Below are 12,435 nucleotides of genomic sequence, written 5' to 3' on the forward strand. Positions count from 1 at the left end.
GGAGGGGTTGTGATCGGCATTGATGGGAAGGAGGAGATGGTTGTTAACCATCAGGAAAGGTTATTAGTGGAGTTCACTGTGGGGGAGGGGGCGGGGGGAGGTTAGGTCTTTCCGTGAAGGAAAGGGATGCTTTCAGGATTGGGGCGAGGTGTTCAAACAATAATTTGTTGACCAAATGACCCTTTTTCAAATTCGTTCCGATTTCCAGCTCTTCCCACTTGGCCATCATCCTTCCTTTGTCCATTTGGTGTATCAGTCTCGGGGTTCATGTTCCTCCGCTCATGTATTTAATGATCTTCCCATTTGGCCCATGTAGATAGCACTACAGTCCTTACAAGTTAACTTATAAATGCCACTTTCATTTTGTTTTCCCACTTTGTCTTTCGTAGTATTTATGAATGATTTTAGGTTCACATTCTAAAAAGCTATCTGTTCCCTAGGGAAGAGGTTGGCTATCTTTTGTGAAATCAGTCCATAATAAGGGAGTCTACAACATTTGTAATCTTTTGCATCCATAATAACTGGTTTAAACAAAAGCTTGTTTGTTCTAAGGGAACATTTTTGTGTAGTATTTTTTCTATTCAATCTTCTTTGTACCCATTTTTACTGCAATATCTTCTATTGTCTTTAGTTCTTGAACAAAATTACTTTTAGAGAGAGTTATGTCTGGCAGTCTATTTAGCAGGATATGAAAAGTGGATAACTTTTGAGGTATGTGATGGTGGGAGTTAAAGGGGATGATGTGGTCTCTGGTGGAATTTTTACGAAAGATCGCAAATTCAAAACCCAGTTCCCTTCTCGACACTGTGATATCTAGAAAATTGAGTTTAAGAGGACACCTCGATAGCTTAGTGGCTAAAGCACTCGACCGGATATTGAGGGATCTGGGTTCGAATCCCAGTCAAGGCAAATGATTTTTACACTCTGAAAATGTTGCATTGAAATGCACATTAGCGGATGACTCCGTCAAAAGTTACTGTTGCGGCATCTCCCGCAGTTTCTTTGGAATTTCCCATTATGTTCTTTCTCTCATGTGAAATTGATTTCTTTGCATTGGGAATTTAAGGTGTTTACAAAATTGTCTGAATGTCTTTCAGTGCTTTCCATATTGCCAAGATATAGTCTATGTAACAAAACCAACAGTGAATGTTCTTTGTAAAAAATTAGGGACTGAATAGTTTTTCTTCACAGTTGTTCATGTGAAGGTCAGCAAGGAGTGGTGATAAAGGAGACCCAATTGCTAAGCCTTCCACTTGTCTGTAGTATTCATTGTTGAACTGGAAATAGTTTTGTTCGGCACACAATCTCAGTAGTGACATAAACTCATTAAGGAAGGGTGGTTCGGCCCCAGCACTTTGAAGCACTTTTTCTACCACTACCAATGCTTCAAAAACCGGGATACTTGTAAAAAGGTTTGTAACATCAAATGACACTAGGATACGTTTGTAGAGCGGGAGACCTTTCTAGGAGAACTGGGCGCAGAAATCACTTGAATTTTTCACTCTTAACTTCGGTTGAAAATTTGTAAACTCTCTGAAGAGGGAGTTCATAAGAGTTGCTAGTTTCCTCATGGGGTGGATACGCTGGAAATCACTAGCCTCATTGAAATATTTTCTTTATGAATTTTTGGAAGGCCGAAAAATCTGGGAGCTTTCAACTTGTCTGTAGTATTCAGGCCAGTATCATTAGCTGAGGGTATTTACCAAGATGCTCTTAAAATGGCAAAGGTTATTCCACTCTAATAGAATAAAGGTGACCGAAACAATTACAGACCCATATCAGTTCTCTCCCTGTTTGGTAAAATTCTTGATTGTGTTTTCTGTGAAAGAATGTTAGAATATCTTGAAAGTCAAAATGTGCCATCTCTACATCAGTTTGGTTTGCTCAAGGGTAAGTCTAAAAATTTTGCTCTGAAGCTGTAAATTATATAATTCAAGAGATTGAGAAGTGTAAGGTTTTGGGTGTTTTCTTTGATATGAGCATTTGATCTCAAATGCGAGCTATGGGGCATCTGGGGAGTGACTTTAAGCTGGCTGATGTCCTATCTTGTTTATTGGTACCAAAGGGTGGCCTACCAAAATGATGGGAATATTTACCTCTCCAACCCTTAGGAGGTAAACAGAGGAGGGGGGGTCGAGATGGTGCGGTGGCTATCGTACTAGCTTCTCACCCAGAGGGCCCGGGTTCAAATCCCGGTGGTGTTGAATATTTTTCAGTGGTATCTTGATCCCTGCTTGAGTTGCTGTGTGGAGGGCACTTTGAGCGAGTACTCCGTCTGTCGGATGGTACGTTGAGCTGCGGACCCCTTGGCGCCTTTTGTAAAGAGTAGGCTACTGCTGATGCTGGGTTTATCTCCACCCTTCATCCTTTCCTGTCCATCCCCTATGGCCCAAATGACCTCAGCTGTCGGTCGCCTCCCTTAAATACTACTACTATGACAGAGAAGTACCTTAGGGATCAGTGCTTGGCCTTGTATGGTTTTTTAATTTTATTAATAATCTTCTTGGGCAGCTGTAAATAAACGGTGCTAAAAATGTGTTATGTATGCTAACGATTTAAGTGTAATGACATCTAGTGAACATTTACGTGATCTAGCTGTGGCTAGTGAATTGTTGCTGAAATGTATGACTACTTGGCGCAAAGACAATAATTTGGTTCTAAACATTGAAAAACTCAAGTATGGTTTTCTCTACTTCATAGTTGACATAAACTCTTTTCCAACAAATGGTAGTCTTTTAAATACAGTTAATAGTTTTAGGTTCCTAGGACTCCAATTTGATAGTAACCTTAAATGGAATTTCCATTTTATGCACCAAGTTAAAAAGCTTAATTCTATGTTCTACTTACTCTCCATCATAAGAGATTCAGTAAGCCAAATGTATTGATGTCATTGTATCATGGACTATTTTATTCAAGAATTTCGTATGGTATAGAATTATGGGGTCGCACTCTTACCTTTTAATTGTATTGAAGATGCAGAAAAAGATGGTAAGAGTGACGTGTAATCAAAATTATAATGCCCAATGTCGACCTCATTTCAAAAAATTGAAATTGTTATCCGCACCTTGTGTGTGTGGTGGGATGCAATGCAGTAAAAAATTTATATAAACGTTTTAATTAATTCCATTTGTTTTTGTTGATTTCTTTATTTGTAGAAAATTCATCTCTACCACATTTGGAATCTAAGAAAGCAGCTGTAATTCCTGATGAAAATGCTAAGAAAAGCCTCATTGAGCTCCTTGATAGTTATACTCATGAGAAAATTGAATTAGCTGAGCAAGCTGTTTGCAATACTTTGAGAGATAAAATAAAAGATGATGATGTTATTTTGACCTATGGCTGGTAAGTGATTTGAATTTTTTTAACGCATTGAATTCACTCTGGCACTGGTTTCAAGTTTACAGATTTTAAATTGAAATTCAAAATGCCTGAAGGGTGTGGGGTGGTTTTACTTCACTTAGGCATCATCAAGCTAAACTGTGGTGAAAATTGATTAAGAAAAATTTTTTTTCTTTGGAAAAAATTCCTTTCATTAATGTTCTGCCATTAAACTTGATTTTTTTTAAATTGGTTAAATTCAACCAATTGTAAGGTTTCAGTATAAATTTGTTCATTAAAATCTGAAAGCAATGATAAACATTTGTCATTGGTGGATAATATTTTTATTTGTAACAGCCTTTTTGGTAGTTGTTACCTTCATAAAAAAATTGATCACACAATTGAACATACCATAACATTTTTAGGGTGTCCACTGGGTTGCGAAAATCAGGTACAAGTCTTGAATTTACTCAATTTCTTCAATAATTTGGGGAAGGGGGCCTGGAAAAGTGTGGAAATGTAATGTAAAGTCAGTTCATGGTATGAGAATCAGGGATTTCTATTAAGACGTTTTACTTTTTAATGTTGAGAGCATTTCATGTTTGGTGTAAGCAACGACATCTGTAAACACTGGCAAAAACTGTAAACAGTAATAAAATTTTGACCTCTGGTAAATGCCTCTGTCATTTACGGCAAGGAGAGGTGTTTCATGAAAAATACTTAATCAGATTCCAAATATTTGGAAGAGAACATGGGGGAAAAAGACATGGTCAGAAAAATCTTGAGGTCTGGAATTTCTTTACTTCTTGAAAAACCAGAAAAACAGTTCAATTTTTTGACGAAGAATGTAATGTAAAAATCAAGAATTCCGAATGATGAACCTTCAAAACTTAATATGCATGCTGTATGCATGAAACTATGGAAAAACCAACTTTAATTTTGGCACCAAAGCCAATACTGTATTACTTTCTTGATATAGTTTTGATAAAGTTTTCTGTTGATGGGAAATGAAGGTTAGGCAGGAAAAGGAAATGCTCCCCTACCTTGCATGTTTGAGTTTCACCCTTGTAATGTGCTCGTAGTATGGAGTGATGGATGGCATAACTTGGTAGAACTCCTTTATGATGCATAGAAAAGGTAAAGCACTGCTATTCCACAAAATATAACTTATTTGCAATCGGTTTCGATTTAGCATATCATCATGATACCAGATGATGAAATGCTGTATCAAAACTGGTCGCAATAAAGTTATACTTTGTAGAATAGCAGAGTGATATCTTTTCTGCGTAAGTGCTCTGTAGGTTTGATAAGTGGGCTCTACCCTCGCTTATGAAAACCAGCTCTTTGATTGCTTACTGTTGGTAGCTACATACAAGTAAGTGAACTAAAAGCCATTCTGGTTGCATTAAATCACTCATGGTACAAGTTCTGTGCATGACTGTTGATTTCAATGGCAGAGGGAAAAGCGAGTTGATTTAGAAGTTTTTTTTATTCCCTTACAGCTCCTATTTGCTGCAGCAAATTTTGACAGGCGCAAAGAAATCTGGGACCAAATTCAAAGTGGTGGTTGTTGACGGTCGTCCTTGGAGAGAAGGCAGGGAGATGTTGAGATGTCTTGTGGCTGTGGGCATTCCATGTTCCTACGTACTACTGTCTGCAGCCAGCTCAGTCATGCGACAGGTAATCATGGTGTCTTATTTGGTCACCGCTATTTTTTTGGCTTGATCTTGATACAGTATGCACTCAGAATGCTATAGTTGGTTTATTAATTGTATTTGCCATTTAAGTTTTGTATTTTACCGCTGGGAAAAAAAATCGCCAATCGGTCATGTCAGAAGCAATTTTTAAATATAATTTTTTTACAATAATATCTTTCTTTTTATATATATACAAATGAATAATACAAAACTACATAAATTTTAGTGTCTCTGAAGTGTATGACATAAGTACTTTAGGGTCATTTTCTAAAATTTAAGTTTCCTGGTCAGGAGGTGCTTGTAAATAGTTATGGCTTATGGCACTATAGCTAAGGATTTAAAGTTATTGTGAGTAACTTTAGTCATATACCTTTCACTTTAATTTATAATATCATATAGACTCTTTTTAGACTTCACTTATGGTGGATGTTAGGATTATTTTTTTATGCATAATATTCAAAATATGTGGTATTTCAACGCAGTCCTGTGTTATTCTCTGTTCCCAGCACCACAAAATTTTAATAAAATCACAATCATGAAGATAATTAAATCCTTTGAAACTTAAAATTTTTAAGAAATAAAAATTTGAAATACCTTGACTTTTGCTAAAGATATAATTTCACCAAATCAAAATGTGTCAATAGTATTAAAAGTTTTAATTTAAACATTTTTGTACTCTTTGTACCATCCCATCATTTTTTTCCTTACAATCATCAGCCCAGAGAATATCCATAATCTTCTTCAAGGCAAGCGAATACATAGTATTACTGTGCAACAAACAAGTCATTAACTGATTGAAATGAAATTAATTCTCTTGCCTCCCTCCTAGCAAAATGGCAGCCATTATCCCACTCTACAACAAGCCCCTCTTCATCGGTGTGTTTCCTTCCTCCTTTGATTGGGTCCAACGTCACTATCCTATTCCTGCCTCTACCTTGTTTGCCCAATATTCTCTCTTATATCGCTATCTTCAACCTGCGATTTGCAGTAAAAATGCTCTGCACATATCTTTCCTGCCTCCTTTTGATTTCTCCCAACAATCCTCTCTGTGCCCTAACCATGCCTAGTTTCTCCTTTTTTATTTTACTTTGTCTATTTCACCTTTTCCATCCTTCTTCAAATGCACATTTCAAAAGCCTCTACATCTATTATTCAATGACCATGTCTCTGCTCTTTGCACAATCATACCCATATCAAAGTTTTGATGAGCCATTTCTTAACATCCTCACTCACATCTGTGCCAGCAATTCCCTCCTCCTTGTGAAAGCTTCTATGCCTAATTCAATTCTTTTCCTTAATTGCCTACTATTTTGACCATTTTGGCCTAAAACATTGCCAAGATACGTAAATTGTTCCACCTGCTCTAGTTTTTGCCTTTCTATTTTAACATCTTAGTCTTTCTCTTTCTGGAAAACTGCATAACCTTTGTTTTATGTTAACTCTCTATGGTGCATTATTTTAATTGGTATAATATGGCTTGTAAGAATGTGTTAGCAATCATTTTTAAAAATTTGCCTTTTGTAAGTCATTATTTTCCTGGCCACGTGGTCGGTTTACTTTTCCAAGGAGGATATGTTCTGCTATTTACTTTAAGATAGGTCTGCATTTATGTAAATCTATAATTCCATCCTTATTAAATGGCTGGAAATAGTAAAAATGTACTTTCCATTTCTAAAAAAACTGGGATTAATCACACGGAACGAAAAAAGAGAGTTTCACCGTATATCTATTAATAGCATGGCCATATTTTCTACGTGTTTCGGTTGAGTGTGTTTTTCGATTATCCATGCTTCATCATGTATCCATTAGCATGGAAATTCTTGAGTTAACTGGAAAAGTGAGTGAACTTAAAAGCGAGTTATTTGGAAAATCAAATGGTGCTTTTTATCTCAAAATCATTACATGCTGAGGTATATTCTGCCTTTTGTTATTAATTTTTAAATAGAAGTCCAGTATCAGTGTGTAATAAAACTGTCCATTAACTGGAAACAAGTTTTGCTATCTATGTCAATTTAAAACCAGTGTCCAAGTACCTATCTAGTAGTTTACCTATCTTGGAAGCGTTTTGGACCAAGATGATCCAAGTAGTGGGGACAAATGGAGAAGAATTTCATTGGGTAAAGAATCTTTCATGAGGAGGAGAAAGTTGATGACACACACATTGAATAGGGATGTTAAGAAAATATTAGTGAACATATAGATATGGAGCATGGTTTAGTGATGGGGACACATGGTCATTGAAGCGGGATGATAGGCATACGAGGGGGGATCCAAAAGTAATGGGAATTGGGCTGCGGTGGAGAGCCAGAGTTGAGCAAGCCTTTTTTCGGCCGGTCGTACGTCAGGCTCACGCCACCTGCGTCAGTATGCACAGTGCTGTCACTGTGACTGGATCGGTCCATCCTGTGAGAGCTGTTTCAGTGAAACAACTATTTTCATTTTGGCCGATTATCAAGAGCAACGCACTGCAGTGAAATTTTGTTTCCTGTTGGGGAAATCGGCTGCGGAAACTATTGTAATGCTCAAGATTGCTTATGGGGAAGCAAAACCAGAGTTTAAGAGTGGTTTACACGTTTTAAAAATGGTGAAATGTCAATTGAAGACCAACCCCATTCAGGCCGCCCTTCAACATCAAGAACTGACAAAAAGGTCAACAAAATCAATGCCCTCATTCATCTAGACCATCACAGAACCATTGATCAACTCTGTAAGATGTCTGGAGTGTCATGGAGTTAAATTCAGAGGATTCCAGAGCAGATCTTCGGCACACAGGCATCTGGTTCTTCCATCATTACAGCACGCCGGCTCATACCGCCCTCTCTGTGATGCAGTTTTTGACAATGAACTGCATGACATTTATTGTCCACTCCCCCCTACTCACCGGATTTAGCTCCCTGTGACTTTGTATTGAGAACTAAAGAATCTATAGCAGCATTCCTGTTATTTTTTGGTCCCCCCTCGTAGATTATTGGAGGCTGTTGAAGTTTGGATATAGAGAAGGATGGAAAAGTTTAAGTGGATAGAAAGGAAACAAACTAGGAAATACTAGGCATGGTAGGATAAGTACATGGGACAGCCCAGAAGTACCCAGCCTGACCTAGAGATGGCAGTAGATGTTTGAAAAATATACTGTATTTATAAAGCATATGTTTCAAGTTTGAAGATGCTACGTTGTTTAGTATTTGTTTGGCAGCCATCAATAGTGACCATTTTTAGTGAATTTGTGAAAATGGAGAAAATTGGTCATCGTTATTTATTTATTTTAAAAGATTATTGTGCAGTTGCTGAGTTTAAACAAAGCAGTATGAGCTGTCAAGACGAGCATCGCATTGGTCGACCAAATGGGGTGACAACTCCAGAAACGGTGAAGAAAATCCACAAAGTGATACTGGATGATCATCGACTGAAAGTGCGCAAGCTAGCAGTCATAGTAGGCATTTAAAATGTGCGGCACATTGCATATGAACTGAAAATTTGGATATGAGAAAGCTGTGTGCCGCATTTGCTCACACTCGAGCAAAACCAGTGTCATGAAGATGTTTCAATTGAGTTTTTAGCAAAGTTTCACAGCAACAAAGCAGAATTTTTGCACCGTTTCATAACCATGGATGAAACATGGGTCCATTACTTCGCACCCAAGACAAAAGAATAATAAAAAAAATGGATTCAAAAAGGAGAACAAGCTCCAAAGAAGGAGAAGACATAAGAGGTCATGGCATCGGTTTTTTGGAAAGCGCACGGGATAATTTTCATTGGCTATCTTGAAAAAAAAAACTATCAACTGGGAGTATTATGAGAGGGAGGGAGTATTATATTATTGCAATGTTTGAGAAAAGAAATCAAGCAAAAGCGGCCGCATTTGACTAAGAAGAAAGTGTTGTTTTATCAAGACAATACACCAACTCACAAATCCATTATTGCAATGACCAAAATTCGTGAATAAAAGTTCGAATTGCTAACTCATGCACCCTATTCACCAGATGTAGCCCCCTAGGATTATTTTCCGTTCACAAACTTGAAAAAATGGCTTGGTGGTCAAAGATTTTCCAACAGTGAAGAAGTGATGTTGGCAGTTAATGGCTATTTTGAGGAGCAAGACTTCTAATTACAAAAAGGGTATCGAACTCACTGAAAATCGCTGGGAAAAGTGTATAGAGCTGAAAGGAGATTATGTTGGAAAACATACATTTTTTCCAAAAATTTTGTGTTTTCTTTGTTGGGTCAGGTACTTCTGGGATTACCCTCATGAGGTATTGTTGGGAGAAGTCAAAAAGAGTCGGGAAGGTGGATGCAAAGCATTTTGAGCAATGGGGTGTTGAGGACTGTGATATAGAGGGGATAATGTTGGGTGAATGAGGAAGGGTAAGAAAAGGATAGACATAATGGATGGAATGAAGGGGAAGAAAGTATGTATGGAGAATAGAAGACAGTTTAATGTAGTTTGAGATGTCATAGTGTTTTGTTAGTTGAGGCTAAGAAATATAGGGGTTATCATTTTTATCCAATACATACCTTAAGCTATAGACTGCTCAGTAATAGTAATATTTGGATTTTCTATGATATTCAATGTACTCGAAAAATGTTGACCTGTACCACTCTTAAGTACCCTTACTATCCCAACCAGTCCCCTCCTCCATATTCATCCCATTCCAAAAATTACCCCATGGTCTTTTCCGAGCATGCATACCTGTACAGTTAATCCACCCTCTCAATTAATGCATTTACTGATGTCCTATTTCTTTAAAATGTGTTCTATCTCCCCTTCTCTGGCACACAAACCTATCTCCTACTTTCACTCCCTACCCGTACCAGTCTATGGCACCTCAAGCGTTAGTTTCATCTGAAACATACAAATTTCTGATCACATAACTAAATACATACCTAAATACCAGGGTAAACCTTGATTTCTGAAACCTGCTACACACATACTTTATTATATCAAGTTTTAAATACCAAAATGTCACAGTGCCTTTTAAATGACTTTGTCTTTTCCAATTATTTCAAACAAATACGCGAAGGAGCAACAAACTTGTTATTATAACTTGCTGAAGACACATACAATAAGTCATAAACTTCCATTGCCTGCTGAGAATAGAATAACCTTGAGTCAGTCATGAGAAATGTGCCTTTGATAATATTATTTAGAAGGGAGTTTCATAAGATACTGCTGGCAGTACAAAATGTCTTTTGTTCAACCAGAGAATTTTATCTGTGTCCCTTTCTGTATGATGGAAATGTATTTGTTACAATTCACCTGTAAAGCATTAGCTCTGTCTTTAGTTTTGCTGGTTTTTCATGCACCCATTGGATCAGTGGGTGTTTTCGTGCAGAAAGTTTTTCTTTCAAGGATATGAGATACCATCCATCCATGTTTTCTGCACTTCTTCTTTTTCTTACTTATTTTTATCTCATTAACACCCTTTTCTGTTATCTTCAGGGTATAAAACATGTTGATTATAGTATATTGTCTTGCTAGTTGAGGCTAAGAAATGTAGGGGTTAGCATTTTCATCCAATACCTGCTTAAACTATAGACTGTTAAGTAATAGCAATATTTGGATTTTCTATAGTATTCAATATACTCATAAAATATCTAATAAAACTAAAATAGGTCCAATATCAGTATGCAAACTGATATTAGACTTATTTTTGTTTGATATCAGATCACTGTCAAAATGAAATCATCCATTTACATAACATTGAAAAAGGGTCTTAGTTAGAAAAAGATACTGTTAAGTATTAAATCTTGACAATGAAGACATTTTATTGTTGTTCTTTCACCCCCACCTGTCCTAGTAATCCTCAAATTATTCTTCCATAACATCAGGTTCTGTTATTATCGATTTAATATATACAGGCATTCCAGGTTTGTACCTTTTACAGAGTTGTTACCTCCCTGGCACGAGCAATCACTTTCATTTTGACACCATGTCCAGCTACTCATTCCCCTTTAAAATTAAATTTTATTCCCTTATATATCTTTGTATTTGAAGCATTGAGGTTTTTTGTTACGACTATTCTCATAAAAAGTATTTATGATGTGCTTTAATTGATATGAGTGTATACTTTGTTTGAACTTTTATTTATAAATATCTGAACATTTATATCCATATGGTACTTCTTAAAACATTCCTTGGATGCCAACCAGAATGATAGGAACATGTTTCACAATAGAATAAATGCTGTTCTCACTTTGTCCACCTTAGCTTTCATCTCATTGAGAACTACATGATGTTGAATACTTTTATCTTTGCTCTTTTAAATGAAATGACACTGGCCATTCAGTTGTCCAAGATTTTTGTCTCCCAAGGATGGTCTGCCTACTCTGCCAGCATTAGTGTTTGTCACAGTCTCTGCAGGTTAAAGAGCATTTGTTTCCCAATTGCAGGTGATTTGTCGGCTTCAAAGTTTGTTCTTGGGAAAAGTTGAAAACAGTGAAACTTTTCTATAGTAAAATACTCAGATATGATATATCTACAGTAATATACAGCCTGCACATCACCTCTTGCAGTGAGCAAGAATTGCAACATTTATTGACAAACTAATCATACATTTGTAACAGTTTTAAACATTAAAAATGTTTGTAAAGACATTTTAAGTTCGCAATGAGTAACCTAAAACATGGCATAATAATAAAAGTGAATGTCATGCAGAACTATCTCCAACAAATGAGCAGATGGGGAACATGTTTTTAAGGTTATATTAGATGTGTTCATCCAATCTTGTGTTGGGCAAAGGTTGACATATATAGATGGTTACAAAGGTTTAAGGAAGATACACCTGTATTTGTGTTGTGTTGCTGGCTTTCTTACTTGTCTATACATTTCTACATGAAGTTGAATTAGATCAGAAAGGCAGCATCACTTAGTATTCCTCAGTTGTCAGTGGTTATATCTGTTGCTAGCAAAATTTTTTTTCACCTTTCTACCTTTGCTCTGTATTTTACAGGTTAACAAAGTGCTACTTGGGGCCCATGCATTGTTGTCCAATGGGTATGTCATGTCCAGAGTTGGTGTGTCTCAGGTTGCTTTGCTGGCTAATGCACACAATGTGCCAGTGTTAGTGGCATGTGAAACCCACAAGTTCTGTGAACGAGTTCAGTCAGATTCATTTGTCTACAATGAAATGGGTGAGTTTTGTTTGTATTGTTTTAATTTTATCCTATCATTGATATTTGATTATGATATTTACTCTTGAATTGAGACCAGATTAGCTCATCTTGCCATCGAATTTCTCAATGTTGGTTATATCTGTATTTTCTTCAATGACTTAAGAGGCAATTACCATTTCAGTTCCAATTTATATTAATAGAGGGTAATAGAATAGTTAAATACTGCTAAGCCAGGGTCAAGACTTTGGCACAAGTATTGACGTGACTACACATAAGTATGGCTATGAAGATTAATGCTTACAAGATACTG

The 12,435-nt window shown here is 36.6% G+C and overlaps 1 protein-coding gene across 2 annotated transcripts in view; it reads left to right on the forward strand.

Annotated features, from left to right (window-relative positions):
• Window positions 1–12,435, forward strand: part of eIF2Bdelta (eukaryotic translation initiation factor 2B subunit delta) — a 35,565-nt gene that overhangs the window by 18,631 nt on the left and 4,499 nt on the right. For both annotated transcript variants that reach the window (XM_071585644.1, XM_071585645.1), the window contains 3 exons: window positions 3,156–3,342; window positions 4,821–4,998; window positions 11,963–12,143. In XM_071585644.1, coding sequence (XP_071441745.1) covers window positions 3,156–3,342; window positions 4,821–4,998; window positions 11,963–12,143 — 546 coding nt within the window. The remainder of the gene's footprint in view (window positions 1–3,155; window positions 3,343–4,820; window positions 4,999–11,962; window positions 12,144–12,435) is intronic.

Source organism: Hetaerina americana, unplaced genomic scaffold (genome assembly GCF_022747635.1).
Source record: "Hetaerina americana unplaced genomic scaffold, ioHetAmer1.1.p SCAF_2, whole genome shotgun sequence".
In the NCBI taxonomy this organism is placed as follows: Eukaryota; Metazoa; Arthropoda; class Insecta; order Odonata; family Calopterygidae; genus Hetaerina; species Hetaerina americana.